Source organism: Zeus faber, assembly GCF_960531495.2.
Source record: "Zeus faber genome assembly, chromosome: 1".
Taxonomy (NCBI): domain Eukaryota; kingdom Metazoa; phylum Chordata; class Actinopteri; order Zeiformes; family Zeidae; genus Zeus; species Zeus faber.
In genome coordinates this window covers 38,808,802-38,832,713 of record NC_137193.1, presented here as the reverse complement: position 1 = coordinate 38,832,713, position 23,912 = coordinate 38,808,802, and the positions used below count along the sequence as shown (strand labels likewise).

At 41.9% G+C, this 23,912-nt stretch overlaps 1 protein-coding gene across 1 annotated transcript; it reads left to right on the top strand.

The window, feature by feature from the left end:
- Window positions 1-2,607: 2,607 nt before the first annotated feature.
- Window positions 2,608-23,510, top strand: mysm1 (Myb-like, SWIRM and MPN domains 1; the record flags this gene model as incomplete). The annotated part of the gene is made up of 23 exons (XM_080024340.1): window positions 2,608-3,096; window positions 5,248-5,578; window positions 7,899-8,271; window positions 9,651-9,722; window positions 9,980-10,052; window positions 13,048-13,118; window positions 13,241-13,315; window positions 13,940-14,018; window positions 14,519-14,617; window positions 14,733-15,231; window positions 16,004-16,238; window positions 16,572-16,702; window positions 17,006-17,109; window positions 17,408-17,485; window positions 17,827-17,909; window positions 18,284-18,338; window positions 18,629-18,679; window positions 20,515-20,589; window positions 21,046-21,234; window positions 21,449-21,581; window positions 22,006-22,111; window positions 22,290-22,347; window positions 22,875-23,510. 23 exons carry the CDS (start codon window positions 2,608-2,610, stop codon window positions 23,247-23,249), a joined length of 3,834 nt encoding a protein of 1,277 aa, XP_079880466.1. The 3' UTR covers window positions 23,250-23,510.
- Window positions 23,511-23,912: the final 402 nt, after the last annotated feature.

Below are 23,912 nucleotides of genomic sequence, written 5' to 3'. Positions count from 1 at the left end.
TTGTAAGGCCACTTCTTGACGTATGAAGAATCATTTACTGTATCAAAGGAACCCGCCCACATTCGTTAAGATTAAATTGCTACTGCCCAATGAATGCCCAGAAAATATTCGTCAAAACTTTTAAAGGCGGCATCGCTTCAAATGCCAAACTATGTGTGCTTGGTATATACTCTCAGGACTTTATTCAAACATCATTTGACATCATTGGACTTCCTCAAGCCAGAAGAACAGTTACACTGTGCTGGAAGAGTACGGATGATGCTCCATCATTGAGAATGTGGTTTGTATCGGATTGGAAAGAGACTGACCTACGTTGCTTAGGTCAAACAGAAAGATTTTGTTCAAGTTTAACAATATGTGGACTTCCTGAAATGTACACCCTGCCTGGAATGTGTATAAAACATAAGAACGTTTTATTTATTTAAGTTTTATCTAATCTATATTGTCATTATTGCTAATTTTTTATGTGGTATATACACTATATACATATGTATGTATGTCTATGTCCTTTGATTATCTCGAGAACCGTTCATCTGATCTACTTCACACTTGGCAGGTGTCTTGCTGGGGAGCCAAGGACATGGTGTCCAATTTGGTGCATGCAATACCTGTAATATTAATACATTTGAATAGACAACTAACAGGGAGCCGCTCAGCTCTGTGCAGCACCAGCAGGGCGGGGCTTCAGGGCTATGCGACTGAGTCCCTTACATCCACAGTGCAGCCTGATCCCAACAGTGCAGTCAGGGTGGACGATACCACAAGAGGTGATTTAGATCCGATACCGAAGTATTACCAGGGCCAGAGTCGCCCAAAACAAATGGTTATCATTGCTTTTGTTTGGAGAACTGGTAAATAGAATTAATTGTCTGTGTCGTATTAAATATACATTTAAATCCTCCTGAATGAAACTTACCTCCAGTGCTAACCTCACAGAGTAGCAGTCCTGGCGTGTCACAAAGCGTAGAAGTCGGGCATTACAGAAGCTAGGTTGATGCTTCTCTTGCAACGTCTATAGTTTATAGTATGAAGGATGTAGGGCTGGATTTCTCCACCAGCTGATCGTGTTCATGGGACACACACACACACACCCCGGTTGGAGTCCTGACTCCCAGACACACACACTCAGCTTCATCCTGGAGTCTACTCTCCAGTTTGTATTTAATTTTATCTACATACCTTCATAAGTCCCACAACAGGGAAATTTGCAGTTTCTCTGCATTTACACATCCTAGTAACTGACGTATCTAGGAGCAGCTGGCTGCCATGTAGAGGCGCCTGGGGAGCAGTTAGGGGGTTAAGTGTCTTGCTCAAGGACAGCACGCTACCAGGAGGAGCCGGGGATCGAACCGGCAGCCTTCCGCTTGCTAGACGACCCGCTCTACCTCCTGCTGATAAGATGTGCTGGATATCCTTTAAGATTCCGGTGTTCCTTTCCCAGTATTGTGGATCATCTGCTGTGACTTTGTCTATTCAGTCCTGTATGTACATGTATGTGACAAATGATCTCTTGACCTTGAACTTAAAAGGGATCTCCCGGTCACCACACAGTGACGTGCACCAAGCCAGCGCAAGTGAGGAAATATGTATTGAGAGAAACTGATCCTCTTCTTGCTATCGATCCTAATGACGCTAGAATCGATCTTCAAAATGAGATAGCAGGAATGTTCTGAACGGGCACAGCACTCGTGCAAATATTATTTCTAGATATAATTGTATTTAAAATATTTTTTTCCACATTATTTATTTTATTCTCACAATATAAATAAAATAAAATAAAAATAAAATAAGACTCAAAGAGATAATACAAAGGGGGGAGTGTACAAAATAGAAGGGGATAGAGTTATGTATATGGAATAGGCTCTATTCACTAACTGCATTACGTTTTAGGAATCAATTCATTTCAGTGAGTTAGCTCGGTAGGAATTAGGTGAGCTATTATGTTCAGTTAGAAAATATTGTGCATCATCTCCGGGTGCGTTGCAAAGACATTCCACTGCATATGTGTATGAACGTCTGTATATGGATGTGACAAATAAACCTCTTGAATCTTGAATTATAATACAAAAAAAATAATGTAAATATACAATATGGCCCGAGTTGGATGTGTCACGTCGGTCCGGGCCGCTAGGGGGCGGACGCACTGATCGGCAGAAAAACATCTTCATTTGGTTTCACTAATCACATCCAGCTCTGACTGTTCACTTCTATTATATCCCCAAAACCCCGATCAAATAATCAGACTTCAAAAAGCATGTACAGAATCGTTTTGGCTCGTCCACAGTAAAAAAAAAAAGAACAACAAAAACAACCCACATTTATAAATAAATAACTGAAATTTACAAAAGAAAAACCTGATAAAAATAAAAGCCAAAAACTGAAAAGTGTAGACAGCTGTAAATAGGAATCGTAAACAAACAAAAAAAAATATATAGGAATGAAAACAAGGCGTATTGATAAGCATCTTTTCATAATGTGCTTAAAAAAAAGTTGTGATCGGGCGGTTTTTAAATTGTGATTGAGGGGGAAACTGTCAATTCAACCGGGCAACAGTGAACGGCTGGACCACAGGCACCAAAACCAAAACACGTGTCACACGGAAGCATCATGGCGGCGGTGAAGGAAGCAACACTCCGCTGGAGGGAGGACCTGACGGCGGCCCTGCTGTACTTCACCCTGCAGCAGAGGAGGCGGCGGCGGCGGCGGCGGTGGTACGTCTGCCCGGGGAACCGCAACCGGAGGAGCAACGGGGAGTTTGCGCTAAACATCCGCCAGATGCGGAGCACGGACGGGGAGGCGCACCGCTCCTACTTCCGCATGGGACCGGCCCGATTCGACGACCTGCTGCGGCGTGTCGCCCCCTTCATCAAGCACGCCCGAACCCACAAGAACCCCATCTCCACCGAGGAGCGGCTGGCCCTGACGCTGCGCACCCTGGGCTGCGGGGCTTCACAGCAGAGCGTGTCGGAGAGCTTCAGGATGGGCTCCAGCACCGCCTGCAGGATAGTGGAGGAGGTAAGCAGGGCGCTGTGGAGGGCCCTGCAGGCGGAGTACGTCACGCTGCCCACGGGAGGCCAGTGGGAGCACATCTCACAGGTAGACTGGAGGAGGAGGAGGAGGATGAGGAGGAGGAGGAGATGATGATGATGATGATGATGATGATGATAATAACTATAGCTGCAGGTCACAATACACAGGCCCGGTTTAGTGTTTAGGTACGTGCTACAGTTTTCCGGGTTCTGTGAAACGCAGCACGAATTCCAAACACGGTGGACGGTGGTCCACCGTCGGTGGTCTGGACCGATCAACGTGTACTGACGTCACTGCATGCCGCATTTCCGACGTTCAGTGTAAATGTCCCTGAAGAACGGTGTTTTAACGATCAAGCGGGAGGTACATTTAAAAAGACGCGATAACAAAAGAGGTTAGAACCGCCCAAAGGCACAGAACATGTCTCACTGAGTACTCAATAGGCATTTTCGCACCGCAGGAACTTTTCCATCGCTCTAAGAACTTTTTGGAGGAACCGCCACTTTTTGGTGTCACTGCAGGAACTGGGAACATTCATAGTTCTTAGGAGTCGTTTTGAGGAACTTTTTTGAAGCTCCTACTACAGGGCAGGGACTAACCGGCACAATATGAAAGTGCACGGTGATGTGCAGAGGACCAGTGATCTCTCTCCATAACACAATCCACTGTCAATCCACAATCCAATCCTCATCCCCGTCCCTTGGTTTAAAATGTTTGTATCATACAAGTAGAAACTAACGAAAACAATAGATCTAAAATAAAAACCCAGAAAACCCAGAACACAGGAACCGTACGGGATGCGTGGTGCGCGGCACAGCGCTGGAGGAGAAAGAAAACCCGCACAATGATTCAGATTCAGCCTTGATTACCGGGTTTTATTTGAGGAGATATGGTATCTACGAAACATGCTTCCAATGTTACGGCTCCGGTAGCAAAAACAAGCTTGTTGACCCGGGAAAAGGAGGAGGTTGAATGACCCGGAAAAGGAGGTTGAAGTCCCATGCCATGACGCAACGACATGTGGCCCAATCGCGACAAGGGGAGATCTCAGAACGAGAGAAAGACGAAAGACAAAGTTGGCCTCTGGGGCTTGCGCAGAGAACACAGCAAGAGCCCAGATCACCGCATCAATTTCTTCTTGTCTTGCTCTGAAGACGTACTTTTGCCCAAAAACTTCTACTTCTTTTTAAGGTTACCTCCACCTTTACAATCGTTCCTGGATGACGCAGTGCGGCCACAAAAGAAAGGTCGGTTCCTCAAATGGTTCTTAAAACCCCCTGTGCTGCGAAAACACCTTCTTTGAATGATTAGTTCCCAGGGTTTTGTGCAACGCAGCATGAGTTATACTGTAGTTTTCCGAGTTTCCTTTAAATGCATCCCAGCTCAAGCTGTCAGGCTAGATGTCGTACTTGTAAGTGGCTGAAGGACTTCCGAGAGACGAAGCTTGGACTTCCTGAATCAATCGCGACAGTCTTTCCACTAATTTCTGCTCCAAATGTAGATCGATATTGATCAAACCCGAACGACAAGACCTCAACCATGTCTGTGTGTACTGCCGTTGTCATGTTTTGGATACTTTTAACCCAAAAATTGCCAAGGCTATTAATAATAATAAAATTCAGAGTAATAACAATTACTAATTGTTAATGATTAATATAGCTGCAGGCAGCAATGCAGGGGGTCCAGGTTAGTTGCGTTGATCACAAATTAAATTTTTCTGAGTTCCCTTGAAATACAGCATCAGTTTGAACAAAAAATAGAAGAACTCCATGCAACCCGGCCTTGCAAAAACACCTTAAGATTTAATAAGAAAGAGCCCTTCAATGTATTTGCTTTATGCATGTGCCTCTACCTGTTTGCTTTTTCCATGGTTGAGGGCAGGATCCACCTTTCCCAGCGAGAATACACTGATAGGGCATTTAGGGACTATTTTAGTATAGTGTAATAATGCACATCCACCTTGTTAAGAAGAAATATGGACCAACGTTGAATATTGGAACAAACATTTGTGTAAACATTCAATTCGCCTCGACCCAACTGAAGAAAATGCACATGATACACAATTATTCAATGCAATATTTTGGTTTAAAATTTCCCTTTAAGTTTGGATTGAACATGCGATTGTCAAATCTCAAATGATTTTTACAAATTATCACCATGAGCTCAAATAATAGTGATCAGTCCATTACGTAATAATTGTGATGGCTCTACTCGCAGGATTTCTGGAGGTTGTGGGGCTTCCCAAACTGCGTGGGTGCCATCGACGCCAAGCAGGTTCTGATGAGGGCTCCGGCCCGGAGCCCCCACTCCATCGTGCTGCTGGCGATGTGCGACGCCCGCTACCGCTTCACCATGGTGGACGTTGGAGCCTACGACCCCGGCAGCGAGCACGTCTTCCAGGAGAGCGCCTTCGGACGGGCCCTGCTGGAGGGGAAGCTGGATCTCCCCCTGCCGGCCCCGCTGCCCGGAACCACAACTGTCGGTCCCTACGTGATCCTGGGAGATGCAGAATTCCCTTTGAGTGTGAACCTGATGCGGCCCTATCCAGGTGTGTGTGTATGTGTGTGTGTGTGTGTGTGTGTGTGTGTGTGTGTGTGTGTGTGTGTGTGTGTGTGTGTGTGTGTGTGTGTGTGTGTGTGTGTGTGTGTGTGTGTGTGTGTGTATGGGGTGCTGGGCGCCGTCTCTTAATTTGATTTCAATATGTAGGGTCACAATTGCTGTCAATGTTGATGTATTGCCATTTTACTCATAATGAGGATTGCTACCAACCTTTCAGTTTACCATCAAAGACCAGTCTAATACAGAAGTTACATTTTAAATGTATTTGGGACTATGATGGTATTTAATTTAAGCAGAAAATGGTTGCATAGCTTCCAAAAAAGTAGCAATAGTAAAATTTGTTTTTACTGTTTTTTATGTTTTTATTATAGATTTATTTATATCAGTTAGTTTACTAGTTATATGTAAGTAGTAAAAACATTTTTTTTAAACACAATTAAATTTAAGGGGACCTATTATGAAAAATTCCCTTTTTTAGTGCTTGTGCACACAGACTGTGAAATAAGACAACATGGTCAATTTGTTGTGAGCTGTCAGTTCAGAAAACATGTGCTGAAACAACCCGTTCACATTTACAGCCCAACCCTACGTCATGTTGGGCTTCAGAAGAATTAGAACTACCTCCCCATCTGAGTAACTCCACCCATGACTGCAGCGCCACCAGGAAGTGCAGTGTTTGCTGCACAATGGGCACAGACCTGCACAAATGTTTTAAAAGAAAGAGGAATTAATATCAACTGTCTGTGAAGAAACTACAGATAATGGAAGTGTAAGTATATAAAAAAAAAATGTTGCTGTGTTCCTTTCTAAAAGAATTAAATAAAAAATGGTACAGTATGCGGTAGGTTGACTGTAGGCTGCGGCATGTGATCCGCTGTGCATTTCTCCAAACAAAACCAATAAAAAAAAGTGTTTTTTTTTAAATTGTAGATGTATTCATCTTATTTTACGACATTTACACGAGTGCAGTGATGTCCTGGTGCAGTGTAATTGTCTCCCACAAGCTTGGAGAACTGCAACGAAAGTCAAAACTAACTTTCAAATTAGGCATTGTACATGTAAAGTGTGAAGATTCAGCAACTGGGTTGCTTATTTTTCACCTCAAATTTGTTCAGAAACAGATTTTGCTGGTCTGTATGGTGAAATCAGTGCATTTATACAAAATACGGAACCCATAGTAAAGCTCAAACCCCATTGGCTCACACAATTTGGAGTTATGTTGGAACGGCTACCATGCATAATCTGAGTAGTATTTTCAGGAAAAAAAAAAGTAAACATGTTTTGGGGACCTCAGAGACCTATATTAACTTGTCCTGATCACTGCATATTGAATGAATGAAACAAAAACCTGTGTCCTGTGCTGCGTCACGCACCTCTCCCTATTGCTTTCCATTGCTATTGGACTTAATGTAGTAAAAAAGTGGATGTTTTTGTGTAAATACTTTACTTGTAAATAATAAATCCTGCCCTTCTGTAACACGAAAACCATCTATTTCCCAACCAGGCTTTAATATGACGCAGTTGTCACGTGAATGAGTATGTACTTCCACTTACACAGAGGACATCAGTTGAGTAGGTGGTCCTTCAGTGTGGCCCAGGACACATTTGCGTTTACACTGCTAAAGGCAAGTGGCCATATGCGGCTCAGACCACCCCCGAATGTGGTCTGAGCGATCGGATCTCAAACCCCATTGAGGGCACATTGGGTGTGTTTACACCTGGCATTAGAGCTTTCCACTTGCAACCGGGTCACCCAAGACACATTTTACTGCTAGATGTCAAGGGGGTCTCAGTGTTTCCCAAAGTGTGGGCTGTGGCCCCTGGTGGTCCATGAAGATACTGCCAGTGGGCCAGCCAGTGGTCATCTACAATGAAAAATGTTTTAATTAAGTTTGAAATAACATAACATATTTATAATTAAATATTTAAAAAAGTTATCAAAACTAATAAAACAAACCATGGGATTTAAATTACGTGTTATTCTTTATTTATCTGATCATTTTTGTTTTTATTTGTGTTGGCAACCATGCATCAGCTGTTGGTTGCCCAGACTGACAAAATGATTGGGATTTTAATAGTTTTATAATTGAGTGATAATGACCCTATGTAATTATAATCCATATTTCAATATTCCCCAAAACAATGTTTTTGCCAATTTCTAAACACGCGTAGGCTAACCCTTAACCCTATGATTGGAAATCACATGAAAGTGGTTGTCAACAGGGACCACGAGAGATGGTTGGCCTGAATGTAGTTGCCGTCCCCTGGGACACGCCTGACTCTGCTCTGTGTCTGTGTTAAACCCCCAGGTGATGATCTCCCGACGGACGAGAGTCTTTACAACTCCAGACACGGTCGCGCTGAGAGGACGATCGAAACGTGTTTCGACATCTTGTGCGAGCGCTTTCGGATCTTGGGCCGACCGCTGCAGAGCTCGGTTGACAAGGCCGTGTGCATCGTCAAGGCCTGCGTGGCGCTGCACAACTACCTGGTCTGCACCGACGCAGCGGCCGGCGAAGCAGCGCGCTACATCACTCCCAACGTCTTGGGCAGCACCGTGGGGGAGGTCCAGCCCGGGGAGTGGACCAGGCCGATAGAGGTGGACAACCTGGTGGACCCTGGGAGGCTCTCTGGAACCAGGGCGCCACAGGACGCCATTTTAACCAGGGATGTCCTGAAGGAGTTCTTCCAAACGCCCTTGGGACACATTTCAGTATAAGATGATGTAAACCCCCCCCCTACCCCCTTACAGAGTGAACAATTGATTTGATAGTTTGAGTATTATTTTTTTATTGATTCATTCATTCACTAACTTTATTTATTTTATTAAGTCACATTGTTTTTATGTACAAATACATTCTTATTATTCTACGCCGGCCTTGTCTTTTTCATTTTAAAGTTATCCTGGTACTGATCTGATATTGCATCTGAGGTTCGTTGGCGATTTAGAAAAAATAGTGTGTGTGTGTGTGTGTGTGTGTGTGTGTGTGTGTGTGTGTGTGTGTGTGTGTGTGTGTGTGTGTGTGTGTGTGTGTGTGTGTGTGTGTGTGTGTGTGTGTAACCTGAGTAAAAATAGACATTCTGCACTTAAAGTCTTTTTCGAATATTATGTCGGAAGTACCGTATATGTTAAAGGAAATTGGTCAAACAGTGTTTTGTTTGAATAACCTTTGGAATTTTCTAGCCTATAAATCATGAATTTTATATGCTACACAAGTACCACGCAAAAGGTTATGAGTACCTCATAACCTTTTGCTCAATGTGTCCTTAGGTAGTTTTTAGTTTTAAAGTGAACGCATTTCATCACACCTTATGTTCATTGAACAGCTTTCGAATATAATGTATTGAAGTATTAACTATTAAAACCCTGGCATAACATCATGGACACACTTTTGGTTTAAACTTCCTGCTACTTGTAATCAAATTTGTCATCCATACATCAAAATGGTGGAAAACAACCCTCGTCTTCTATTCAAGAAGGTCCTTGTGGGCAATAATTTTGTTGATATATAAACACACACATATATAAATATCAATACGGGTGTATAGAACTAATATTTGGAATGTCTATTTTATTAATTGCTTAAGTTTCAAGTTTGTAATTGCTATGTATATTTTTATATTCCATGTGCCTTGATGTTTGTACAACAAAATCCAAAGGACTCCACCAACCGATCCGGTTGAAAATCTCAAAACATTCGTTTTAATCAAGCGGACGTTAACAGTTAACTGCTGTTCAAAGATGTGTGCACGCGTTTTATTTAATGTCTAATTTCCCTTTTGGCTTCTGTGAACTCCTGCTGCCGTGAATTCCGCCCTGGGGATGAATGAAGTCATATCTTATTAAAGGAAGAGAAGTAACAGGGGGAGGGTTAACCAACAAGGCAAAGGGAACATAAAACAACGCTCGTTGTGTCTTACAAGAAATATTTGAAGAACGTGAGATAAGATTATACAATTCTGCGTTTGAATGGACGTGGCGACGATAAGAGCCGCCACTGGGGCGGCGCTGTGACGGTAGCCCCCTTGTTTCCTGCTTCCCTCTTGTGTCCCTCGTTGAGCTTCCATCTGAGCAACATGGCGGACGAGGCTGATGTTGACATCGAGGGGGACGAGCTGGACGCCAGTTTAAAGTACGTTTCTGGGTTTTCGCACAGTTGTTTTCTTAAGGCCAACGCGTCATATTTGTTTTCCCGCACGGAAGTTCCATGCGTGTGGAAACTGAACGTCATGGGGATTTTTTTGAGTCAGAATACGGTTGTATGTAGTTGGTATTGTTGAAGCAATAACATCTGAAGCGACATCGTGTATTTGTTTAATTGCTGGTTAGAAGTTGGGATGTTGATTTTTTTTATTTGACTTTTTGATCTTTTTTTTTTTGGGATCGCAGTGACTTGGATCGGAAGACTCTGCTCCAGGACGAGTTCCTGCAGTCTGCATGGAAGACCAGCACTGGCATACTGGTATAAAATACAATTAATAGCATACAATTTGATAAAATAAGACTCTTTGATCCTCACTGGGAAATTCTGAACTACACTATATACATAACTCTACAGTATAGGCCATGCATAGTAATAATAGTTATAAATATAGCTGCAGGCAGCAATACACGGGGTCCAGTTTAGTCGTGTAAGATACGTATTACAGTTCACCGGATTCTGTGCAACGTAACACGAGTTACAGTTTTTCGTTTTTTACTACCACTCAGAGACGAACCGTGGATTTATATAGCATCGTTTAACCAATGTGTGTTCTCAATATAGCGCCAATGTTCTTCAATTTTCGGTGAGTTTGAAAAGTTGTATTCGTATTTCATGATACAAGTGTAGATCGGTGTGAATCAAACTTGGACGACGACACGTATGAAACGTTCCCATTGTTGTTTGGGAAAAGAACTGGGGAAGATTTTGCTCCATTGGTTTCATTCATTGATTTCAATGCTACAGACAAAATGTCATCAAAGTGCTGTTCTAATACGTCTGTTCAATTTTAACTGGTTGTAAACATGTGAACACAAACATTCCATGTTGTTGTCGATCAGTTAATGTTTCAATATTTTCATCTTCTGAACTTAAATCTGCATTTTAAATATTATCAATGCACACAGATTCCTGATTGTTGTTTGTGGTTTTGAATCTTCAATTTTGGGAAGAGGATTATTCCATTAATTGTTCAATTCTACACCTTTATACCACTTGTTATGTATTGTGAATTACGCCAACGGCGACTCAATTTTTCGGCGTCTAGAACAATGACAAAAACAATCTTTGTAATTACTTTACATAACAAAAATAATACATACATTTTATTTAATAAATATAATAAGTAAATGTTTGTTTTTATTAGTACTCCATTGTATTTTTGCTGTTAAGAATCTACAATAAGAAAAATTCAGTTTAATAGATTACTTGTCTATATTGTAATGTAGACATTTATGGAACTTTAACATTATTTTCGCATTAGAATTATTATGGAATAACTTATCAATACTTAACACTTTCTACCTTTTCATTGAAGTTTTTTAAGTTTAGCTGTAGGAAGCTGTTATGACATTTGTAAAAACAAGTTTATTTTTTACTTTAAACCAAATCTTGTCATTGTTATAACTTAGCTTGTTGCGTGTAAGTACATGTAGAGTCTCAGTGACAGTAGGTGACGTTAGGTCTCGTGTGCGTCATTGATGATATATTAACCTAGGTTTACGTATTTATGTATTTATTTAGTCGAACTTACGTAATTTTTTGTAGTGACTTTTTTCCTTGGATTTCATACGAAAAATACGAAAAATTTCTGGTATTTCTGTGAGTAATTACCATTGCACGGCTTCTATTTTTTTATGACGGGTCGCTGGATCTTGAATGCATCACTCAGTCACACATTCAAGTGGACTCGACTCGATGTGGTCACAGGTTTTTGTGGACTACTTTTTTTTCCTCATATATTTCATGAATCCGGCAAAGTAATGGGGACCAAAGAGATAAAATATCAATCAAACAGATCTACAGACATCTACCAAGTAATAAGGTACATAAATATATATACGTAAACGCATTTTGTGATTTCTAACCACTACAGAGCGAAGGAGTATACAACGCACACTGGACATGGTCTGAATGGACATTCTCAATCAGAACCTCCACATTTGTAGTACATAGCGACGCTTGTGAACACCGGTTTTAACAACACCTCGACTGTGTTCATAGCTTATGTCATTGTTGTGTTCCAGATACTTTTAGCCAGGTTGGACATATTTTGGTGTTTAATGCATTGGACCATGTCTGTGATATTGATCAAATTTTGTCAGTTTTTTGGCTTGGGTTGTTTGTCTACGCGTAAAACGCTGTGCAGTCCACAGGGCACATGTCGCTGGATGCGAATGGCTTCTGGGAGAGGAAGCTTGGGCTTTTATAACTTTGGATGATAGTGTTACAAAGCGCCTTGCTCATCAAACTAATAGAGTCGCGCCAACGTTCTTCAACTTCCAGTTAATTTGCAACAGTTTTTCACTAATTTCTGCTCCAAATGTACGTCAATATTTCTGAAATGTGCCATAACACAGGTTCTAAGAGACCTCAACCATGTCTGTGTGTACTGCGGTTGGCATGTTTCAGATACTTTTAGACCGAAAAATGCCAAGAAGATTCATAATAATAATAAAAATCAGAGCAAGAACAATAGTGTTCCAGCCCGCAGGAACAAAAGTGTTCCTGCTAGTAAATTAAAAAGAGATAAGAAATAGACATGTACAAGAAAGACAAGAAATAACATATGTACAGTGTATATACTGTATGTGTTATTTCTTATCGCTCATATGTATTTCTTATCACTGTGACACAGTGGGTTGTCTAGTAATACATTTTAATTCATACCTTATATACCCATACCAATAATTTATCCTGTGCAAAGAAGCTTGTATATTTTATATTAGACTATTTCTGTTTTGTATTTTTTTTATATTGCTGTATCTTTGACAATTTTTCTTCTTATTTTATGTTTACTTTTCTTTTTATTCAATTTTTTTTTATTCAGACTCTGACTTTTTAATCCTAACCATTTGTATAGAAACGCATCAATCCTCACCCTCAAATATGTGAATGAACCTGGTGGATTAAACTGATTGTGATTCAGATTCTGGGATGTGGGACACGTGGACATGTCCTTAACTGTTGCTGATGTGTAACATTGCATGTCTTACATGACAATAATCTAACCTACCGATATATTATGTAAAACATTTGTGTTGATATCCAATTATGATATCTGTTACTTTTACTGGACATTATAGACTATTTAGTGTGGGCCATTAAAGCATAATGAGTGACTGGTGAAGAAATTAAGTCATTTTCTTTCATTCAGACTTGTTTGGGTTTGATACACCCCCCTTGGTATCTGATTTTTGTATTGACAATATTCTCTGATACCCTATTTTAGCCTGATTTGCTCTCTTTCCTGTAGCCATGGGAACTGGACAGCTCCATCAGTGCAGAGAACAGGAAGGTGATCGAGAGTATGCTGCTGGAGGAGCAGTATCCTTCTGCAGACTGGATGTCTGTCCAGATGTGTCCAGATCCAGACCAGTTAAATTACATTATACAAGTGAATTAGTTTCATTGTCATACATACTCTTAATCCTGAACAGTTCTCTCAGGTATTACCTGACAGGCAGAGAGATTCCTCAGACTGCGTGGCAGAGCAACTCCACCACCAAGGCCAAAGTCAGGAAGTAAGTCAGCTGCTCGTCTCAAAGTTGGCACAATTTCTACAATTTTTTACAGAAATGCTTTCTTTGTTGTTTTACAATCTTTTAAAATCTGCCATAATGAATATTACCACGTTGTGTGATACACAGATACTGGTACTTTAATCAGGGCCAACACCACAGTCGTATTTCTGAACCCATAAAAAAAACTATACATGAAACTGATACCAACCTAACATAACATTGTTGCTGGCAATAATAAACACACAAGGTCTTCAATATCGGCGATTGGTGCTCTGCCTTAAAAAAATGGTATTGATTCTATAGTGTTCTATTGTGTCCAAATGTTTTTAATGTAAAAGCAATATTTTACATGATAAAAGTATTTTAGATCAAATTACGCAAGAACGTCTCTGCTTCTGTTTACACACTAGAGCTGTAATGGAAGTTTTCTGGAAGCCGTGCGCTGTCTCGATTTGTCAAAATGTAAGAACAACTGGCACAGGAAAATCAAGTCTTGCTCTTCACACGTGACACTTTCACAGAATATTCCCATAACATTTCTGGGTTATGATCCACGTGAAAGGGGCTTTCGTCTTTCTGTGGGTGGCCATATTTGTCCCATCATGCCTTTTGTCTGTGGTGTAGGTCTCCAGCGAAGGCCTCAGCTGCATCTTCCTCCACCCGCTGGTCCCCGCAGGAAAATAAACTGTTTGAAGAAGGAGTGGTAAGTGGACATCTTTTCCTACAAACCAGTGGTTCTGATCTGGCATGTTTGCTCATTGGTTAGCACTGAAAACATGTTAAATCTCCCTTTCAAAAATGACTTGGTTGGTTGGAAAATGATTCCAAAGTGTGAATTTCATCAGGTTTATTATGGTTTATGGACTTTTTCTCTATTGGCTACTTCCATGGTAAAGTTAGAGACTCGAAACAGGAGGTTGCGTGGCTTCCTACGGTCACTATAATGCCAGTTTCCATTCATTTGTTTCGTAAAAGGAGATTCACCATCTTATAGAGTTGCCCAATTTGACTGTGTTTAAGCACAGTGAGAAGCTACAAAATGCTGTAGCATCGCAGTGCGATGGAAGACAACATTTTAACAAGCCCTGTGTTTAGGGGAAAAAAAAAGGGAGCCAGCCAATAATAATTATCTGGTCTCACGGCTGTTGTGTTAGTAACGTAATGTCAAAATTTGCTATTTGGCTAATCTGGCTCACTTTACAGGCTCAGTTTGGTCGAAGATGGACAAAAATTGCCAAGTTGGTGGGCAGTCGTACAGTCCTGCAGGTCAAGAGCTACGCTCGGCAGTACTTCAAACACCACGTAGGTCGGCCCCAAAGACTCCCTGTTTTATGCTTGTTAGCTGGGTAATGCTGCCCATGTTCTTTTTTTCAATTCTTCAGGAATAACACGTCTACCTCCCTCTACATTTCTGCAGGCTAAATCAGCCCCCCTCGCAGCAGCTCCCCCTACAGCTCAAGAAGTGCAACTACAAGCTCCTCAGCCGAGTTCCAGCACCAACCACACAGCCGCTCTGATCAATGCTGTGCGTATAAAGAAGCTGTCGGACAATGAGGATGAGGAGGTGGACATCACCGATGACCTGAGTGATGAAGGAGACATGGAGAAGAAGCCACAAGTGGAGGTGAAAATGGAGTCCAAGCCCAGCGAACCGGCTGAAACCACCACAGACAGCGGTCGCACATCAACAGCGACAAAGTACTTGACCAGCCTCAGTACTGCCTCACTGCTTGGTCACCAAACTCCATCTGCTGCCCTCTGGGCCAAGGAGGCGGAGGAGGAGGGCGGAGAGGTGAGCTCGAGGAGCTTGGAGTCGAAGCAGACAAGCAATTTGCTCTGTCCAGCTCAGGACCAGAAGCCCCAGAGCTCCCAGTCTGAAAGGTGTGGACAGGGAGCAAGCTGCAGAGACAAACCAGGTAAATGAGTATACCATACCATAATGTGGTATGTAACTGCACTAGAGTACATTACATAATTTAGCAAATACTTAACACGACGTACACCTTATTCATGCACCAATGGAGGCAGCCATCAGGAGCAGATCAGGGTTAAGTGGGACAGATAAGGGTTAAGCGCCTGAGCCACCAAGGGGATGGTGGCTCAGGCGGTAGAGCTGGTGGTCTAGTGATCTAAAGGTCGCTGGTTCGATCCCAGACTCCTCCTGCTAGCAGGCTGTAGTGTCCTTGAGCAAGACAATTAACCCCTCATTGCTCCTGATGGCTGCGTCCGTCGGTGTTTGAACAATTGTAAGTCGCTTTGGATAAAAGCGTCTGCTAAATGACTAAATGTAAATGTAAATGTAATGTAAATGTTAAGTTCAGAAGTTACACTTCAGCATGCCACCAGCTGGGGATCGGCAATCTTCCGATAACTAGACTACCTGCTCTACTTCCTGAGACACACTTTTGCTCATGATTTTAGGGGCCACCGGTGGCCAAGGTCTCAGGTTGAAAATCTCTATTTTAGACTGTTGTGGCGTAAAATGAACGGTGAACCCCATATCTCATGATAATATCCACATGATCACTCCTTTCCATTTTTTCTTAACTTTCAAAAAACTGTTCACATTTTTTGTGACACTGTTCAAAAAAGAGTTTCGATTAAATTAGTATTTAGTGCTCTAGCAAACACTTGCTGTGGCCTAGTTGCACAGTCATAGTTGAATTATTACATTCTTATCTTCTTTAGATGCTGGTGATGATAAAGCAAACCAGAGTCCAACTTATAGACCATATGAAGATCAGGGGGGGGCAGAGGAGGAAGAGGAGGAGGAAGAGTTGAAGGCCCCCGAACAGGAAGTGGAGATGGACCTCAAAACCATCACTGAGGAGGAGAAACAAGCCATTCCAGAGTTCTTTGAGGGCCGGCTTTCCAAGACCCCCGAAAGATACCTGAAGATAAGGAACTTCATTCTGGAACAGTGGTATATACAAACACACTCCGAACATCATACAAACTGAACTTCATTTAAACAGTCCTAAAACACAGTTACAGTTAATTTACTCAAAACCAACTGATGGAAATTCACTGAATTCACATTTAATTTTTTTGCAGTATTTCTAGCCTTGGCTTAAAATCCCCCTTAAATTTAGATGAAAACACGACTGTGGAATTGAACCATTTATAAAAAAAAAACTGCAATTATGTTGCCATTGTGACAGCTCTAAGAAGAGATACTAATGAGATATACCTGACAAAAACAAAAAGACTTGAGTTTGCCTGTGGTGGAAGTTAACCGGCACCGCCTGTTCCTCAGGATGAAGAGCAAACCGAGATACCTGAACAAGACGTCGGTGCGTCCTGGCCTGAAAAACTGTGGAGATGTCAACTGCATCGGCAGAGTGCACACCTTCCTTGAGCTGATTGGAGCCATAAACTTCAACTGCGGTAAATAAAATATTTAAAAAGATGAGCACTAAAATATTTATAGTTGTTTCTGTGACATGCACAATGCATATATTAACATAGTGATTACACATGACTCTTTCTTCATTGGTAGTAGTTTTCTCCTTACAATTGTTGCCAATTCCCACAATTTCACTATTTTACTCCAAAAAACACATGAAAGTTTACAAAAAGCATTCCATGTTTTGAGAAAAGCCGTTGCAAATCAAGCATTTTTGGTCAGAACAATCACAATCCATTTATCGTCTATTTCCTTCACTGATGGCTCTCTATGCCCCTGATCAGACCAGGCAGTGTACAACCGGCCACGGGTGATGGATCGCTCCAAGCACAAGGAGGGAAGGGACACGCTGGAGGCCTACCAGCTGGCCCAGAGGCTGCAGAGCATGGTGGGGATCTGAGACCTGCAAAAATCTCTTAATAGTGGAGCTGTCATTACATAACGGCCTGATGACAATTATTTGAGCTCATAATCGTCGAGTAAAAATATAACGGTAAAATCGTTCCATACCACAATCATCACGTTTAGATCATTGAATTACATAAGTTAATAGTTGGTGAAAATAAATAAATTATTCTACATCAGCTTTATTGGTTTGTGGGAGAAAAATAACTTTAACGTTAACTGATGACTTAATATGAATTATATGAATGATTATATGAATATGTTCTTCTATGTCCTTCTAGCGAACCAGGAAGCGTCGCGTGCGGGACTTGTGGGGAAACTGGTGCAACCCCAAGGACCTGGAGGGACACACGTACGAGGTAAATAAATACACATGAACATATTTGAAGATGTAAAACTTTATTTAAAGGATGGAAGGTTTTCATCTACACTGGGGTCTGTGTAAAGGAGACCAATCTGCATCAGCATCAAATAAAGAGTTCACTGTAAAAACCTGTGCAACATGATTAGATTGAGCTATTAGTGAGGTAAAAGGAAACATGTCTTTTTTTCTTTTTTTTTTTCTCCATACTAAGTATTGCAATTCGATCCAAAACTCATATCACGTTCAAGCCATATCCCCCAGTCAAACCACAGTTGAGTATTCCTCTCCATGCCTCATAGATTACTCACAGAATGCTCTGTGTGTTTTGTCTGTCAGCATCTGAGTGCTGAGGAGTTGGCCCGACGAAGAGGGGCCATGAAGACGCAGCCCAAACCCTGCAAGATCCCAAGATACCGACTGTGAGACACTAAATTGCTAAAATGAGGAATCATTTATTGCATTTCTCCATTGGCAAACAATGGGAAATCTGAAAAATAGACTAATATTTTCCATAATTATGGCTTTAAAGTTTAAAAATGTAATTGAATTTACCTTTCTGAGCTGTTTCTTCGTCCACTGAATTTATATTGAGGTCACAACATTAGTAAAGTATAAGATATTGCTTTTCGACATGCTGTCACCATATGGCTTGTCACCTGATTGGCTCGTAACAGGAAGATGCTTTGAAGCTTGAAATGAAACGTCATAGGCATTAAATACCACTAACCTGGTGGTCTGACCTCTCTCGCTCGCACTCTTTCTCGCTCTCTCTCTCTCACTCCCTCTTCCACAGATCTTTCGATCCCTTCCAGTTGATTATGTGCAGGTCATTTGGAGAGGACATACAGGTCAGGTTCCAGCCTCCACTTGCCACTTCAGTTACCTTCAACTGTTTAAATGCAGAGTTTTTAAGATCAGGTCTGATTGCCAGCTCCCTTAAGTAGACTGTTGTGAAAGGCACTTGAAGTGGGGGGGGGGGGGTGAAAAGAACATTGAAAGTGTTGAAACATTGAGTCTTTTTATAACATACAGTACAACTTCAGTGATGGGAGTTGTCGGTTCAATATAATACATTCTACAGTTGTAAGAAAACAGGGCGTACTGTTACATGAACAGTCAGCTTCTCTTGTCTCTTTAGGAGCCTTTCCAGGTCACAGTGTGTTCGGAAGCTCTTCTCATCATGGACATGGTACAGTGCATGTTTTCCGCTTCCACATCGCTTTCATAAGAGAACTTGCCCTTTATTACAAGGTCTCAAAAAATATACACTACTCACAAAAAGTTAGGGATATTTGGTTTTTGGTTGACATTTATGGAAAATGGAAAAAGTTCACGCTACAGTGATATTATATCATGAAAGTAGGGCATTTAAGTAGAAGCATCCAATGGTGATTTCCTCATCTTAAACAATTTATTGAAACAAAAGCCAACAACTGTGGTGGGTTTACCACAACAAAAAATGTCTCACTAACATGTGGCCTTGCGCATCAATTACAGCTTGACAACCACGTCTCATGCTGTTCACAAGTCGACTTATTGTCTGCTGAGGCATGGCCCCCCACTCTTCTTGAAGGGCGGCCCTCAGGTCATTGAGGTTCTGGGGTACAGAGTAACGAGCCTCTACACGGCGACTCAGCTGATCCCATAGGTTTTCTATGGGATTCAGGTCTGGAGAAAGTGCAGGCCGCTCCATTTGAGGTGCCCCAGTCTCCAGCAGCCGTTCCCTAATGATGCCACCTCCATGAGCTGGAGCGTTGTCGTCCATGAAGATGAAATGACTGTGTTGTTCATGCAGGGGCACAATGACTGGATTAATGATGTTATTCAGGTAGTATGGGCTTGTCACTGTACCATTCACAAAGTGTAGGGCACTTCTGTATTGACTAGACACACCTGCCCACACTGTAACACCACCACCACCAAAGGCTCGTCTGGTGACAACAGTGGCTGATGCATAGCGCTCTCCTTGACGTCTCCAACGTCGTTGGCGACCATCATTTCTGCTCGACGTGAATCGACTTTCATCAGAGAACAGCACTGAGGCCACTGGTCCCTCGTCCAGCGTCAATGCTCCCTGGCCCATGCAAGACGATGATGCCTGTGCCTGGTGGTGTGGTCAGGTGCCCTTGCAGGTCGTCTAGCAGGCAGACCACGCTGATGTAAACAGTGGTCTGTTGGTCTAACGTAACACTTGGATGCCTCTCACCTCCCTTAAATGTGCCTGGAGTTGAGTGGCATTCATCATCCGGTTCCTCAGGGCACTGTTCACAATGAAGCGCTCATCAGTGTGGGATGTGGCCAAAGGACGTCCACTTCTATGCCTTTCTGTGATTCTTCCAGTCTCTCTGTATCTCTGTTGCAACCTGCTGATGACGCTCTGTGACACTCTAAGCTCAGTGGCCACTTCCCTCTGAGAACATCCTGTTTGAAGCCTCGCAATGGCGAGGTACTGTTGATCAATTGTTAGGTGTCGTCTTGGTCTCATGATGTCAAAATGTGAACAGCATGATGAAGAGGACTGTTTAAATACCAATTCTAATTGAACCAGGAAATGTATTGGTCCATTCATGGATCAAACACCTGTTGTGAATTTTGCTGTTCAGCTCCTTGTTAGAGAACAGCAAGTTGTGCAAAAAGTACTGAAACATTGAACAGTTGGACATGTGCATTCAAAGGTTTAGAGAAAGTCAAATTAAGTTCACCTGTAAAGGTTGTTGTGCATTTTAGGTTCATCCTGAAATTTCACCCGAAAGCCGAATATTCCTAACTTTTTGTGAGAGGTGTATATTAAAAAAATGAGGGCCGTCATATTAAATTCAAAAGTCTGATATTTGTAGTAGTAATAGTAAGTAGTAGTAACCTTGACGGATCAACATGAAATAAGACTGCCCTAAAAATCAGTGAATCAGTCATTTTGTCTCATAAGGCAATTTTATTCAAAATTGGTGTTCAATTTCACTAAAAGTGTTAGTCAAGTCAAGTGTTAGTCAAGTCTTGAAAGTTTCTAAATCTCTCTCTACCCAGCACGCCCACGTATCCAGGGGTGAAGTCATTGGTCTGCTGGGAGGAATTTTCCATGAGCAAGAAAAAGTGCTTAAGGTACGACCACAGGTTGGAAGCAAAATGGAGACTGACTTGGTCTCAGGCAGCGCAGACTCAATAGTGCTCTCAATAGTGCTACTTCAAAATATTTTTAAAAATATATTGAAAGTAGTATTGAACTCAAAAACTCTGAACTCTGCTTCTGCTGTCCCCTTTTTGCTGCTGGAACAATGTAAATTTCCCCGGTCTGGGACTAATAAAGGTTTATCTTATCTTAAAAGAGATAAATAAATAAAAATACATTTGGTCTAGTTTTTGTTTGTGTGAAGGCAATATGAAAGGATTGGTTCAGACGACCACAAATTGCAGTCCACGTACTGAGTTTGACTTTGACTGCTCTGTTGTGGGTTTTACTCAAGTTTCAGAGCCATGGGACTCATTGAACTCTCCAGCTTAAAGTCTCAGACCTGACTCAGACTCACACTACGTGTGTGTGGTTTGTGTTTGGTGTAGATCCGTGCAGCGGAGCCGTGCAACAGCATGAGCACTGGCATGCAGTGTGAGATGGACCCCGTGTCCCAGACGCAGGCCTGCGAGACGCTGGCGTCTCTGGGCCTCAGTGTGGTCGGCTGGTACCACTCGCACCCCACGTTCCACCCCAACCCCTCCCTGCGGGACATCCACACACAGGACCAGTTCCAGGTACCTCACGCCCTGTGCCATGATGCTGCATGTGATGACTCTTTCTGTGGTGAAATTAGACTCTTTGGATTTTGTGTGTGTGTGTGTGTGTGTGTGTGTGTGTGTGTGTGTGTGTGTGTGTGTGTGTGTGTGTGTGTGTGTGTGTGTGTGTGTGTGTGTGTGTGTGTGTGTGTGTGTGTGTGTGTGTGTGTGTGTGTGTGTGTGTGTTCTCTAGAGCTATTTCTCGCGGGGTGGAGCTCCCTTCATCGGGATGATCGTGAGCCCCTACGACCCCCTCAACGCCTCACCCCACTCCCAGACGACCTGCCTGCTGGTGAAAGAGCACCAGGAGGCTTCAGGCTGCCAGAGTATGTCTGCAACACACACACACAGACCCATCACCGATAATCATCATCAAAATCGAAAGTTCCAATATTCAAAGTGGTTTAGTTGGAATGTTTTATTTCAAATCATTACAGCTGTGAAATACAAAAAAGTTTCTCTTCATAAGCGACCTCATACAATTAAGTCCTTTAGTTTTAATCCTAGTTACAGTCATCCGTAGTTTATTATAGATGATATCATTTATTTTTGTCAGCTCTGTTGTGTTTAGTAGTTGTTGTCAACAATATACGTCACAGTTGGTGCCCATTTGAAGACATCACAGGTTATTAGTGCTGCAGTGCACTGTGCCAGGCAGGGTGTAGGGAACCTGTATATTGGAATCCAGCCCCTGTCTCTCTGTCTCTCTGTCTCTCTGTCTCTCTGTCTCTCTGTCTCTCTGTCTCCCAGAGCTTCCCTACAGGTTTGACTTCCAGTCCTCCCAGGACGTTCCAGACTGGGAGCAGCTGATGAGGAGATCTCAGTGGATCATCAGCAAGTATTCGCAGGCTCAGGGGTGAGTAAGGTCATTCTTTTGAAAGGGAGAAAGAAGTCCTTGAGTGGAGGTCCCTGTTGTGAATAGTCTTTTGTATAATAGAATATATTATTTATTCCTTGTTATAATCTTTGGTCAAATAGTTTGTAAACTTGTGTTGCAGATAAACTAACACGTTATTTCCCTCTGCTCTCGTCAGAAGTGTGCGAATGGACAGATTTTTCCGGAAGGGGTCTCACCTCACCTGTCTGGAGAAGGTCAGTCAAGTTTGTCACATTGAGGGCTAAGGGTAGGGAGAGGAGAACAAATCAATTAAATCAAGTGGAGTGGCTTTATTTTTAACAATTCGTTGATTACCAATCCAGAAGCTATTTTTCGATTCTAAACTTAATGCTTAGTCATACAAGCTCTATTTTGTATCATTTGGCTTAATTTCTACTTCTCATTTTCAATAGGTTGGCCTGAATTAAAACTACTTGCATTACAATGAATACGTACAACTCATTATGTGTGTGATCTCTTTAGAAGAATGATTAATGAAGATTATCTGATCAGGTTATCATCGACTTGGCAGCTAATGGTATTGATGTTATTGATTTAAAAGTTTGATCCAAAAATTTGTTCTAAGAAATCACTAAACTGAACTGAAAACTCACGGAAAGATGAACTAGTGAACGCTTGGAATGAAAACATATCAAACTCTTCACCCTCTGCCAGCCGTATATTACCAGCCAGCCGTACATTTACGTATGTTAAGACGCTGTGTTGTTTATTCTCCGTCCAGATGCTGTCGTCTCTGGCCAGGTACCTGGAGCCCCTACCAGAGGACGAGGGAGAACCTTTCCTCACCCAGATCCAGGCTCTGTTCCAGTCGGACTTCATCGGCAAGCAATCGGTGGACCGGGAGGAGGAGGAAGAACAACAACAAGAAGAAGAGGAGGAGGAGGGGGGGGGGGAAGAAGAAGGAGGAATCGACGACTCTCCTTGTGATCCGCCAATCAATGAAGAGCATCTCCAGGAAGACTCTGATGGTTGGTCGGACATCGCTGCAGACTGGGACGACGAGCCGGCCGCACAGAAAGAGAACTCGGAGACGGAGGGAAGCCCAGTGTTACATCTAGGCTCCGTGTTACTGACCGGACATGATTATTTACTGTAACTTGACTTTACCAAAATTAACTCATTTTAGTTTTTGAAGCCATTATTACTTATGCATATGCATTTTATCTTTTAACATTTAAGGCTTCATATTGTAAGCATTAAGCAAAATTGATTGAAAAAACAGTAATGGCCCTGTACTTTAGCACCAGAAATAACAGATTGTTTAATGGAGAGAATATCAGGTCTTAGTATTAGGAGTAGGAGTAGGTGTTTTCGTGTTTTATGCTTAAGTGCATGTGTTGGAGTTAAAAACAAATCTCTTTATAACCACATTTCAATTCATATCAAAATAAAATATAATTTGACATATACTTGTATTTGTTTTCAATTTGTTGAAAGGGGATGCGATGTATGCTGTTAGATATTTGATACATCTTTTGTATATGTTGTATTACATAGATTTCTGTGTTTTCACGTTCAGTATGTGAAATATTTGAAAAGCGGTGGTTTCTTCTTAATGCATTTAGTTGCTCTGGACATTATGCCATACGACTGGATCCAAAAGGAAACAAATTAATAATTTGTTTAACGTTATTATCACAAGATTGTTTTGTTAAAAGTACCATACTCAATCAGAAGAACGCAAAGGGAAAAATTAAAGTCACAGACAAGGGTAAACTGGGATTTTTATTTTTTATTTGTATTTTGCATTGTATTTTGT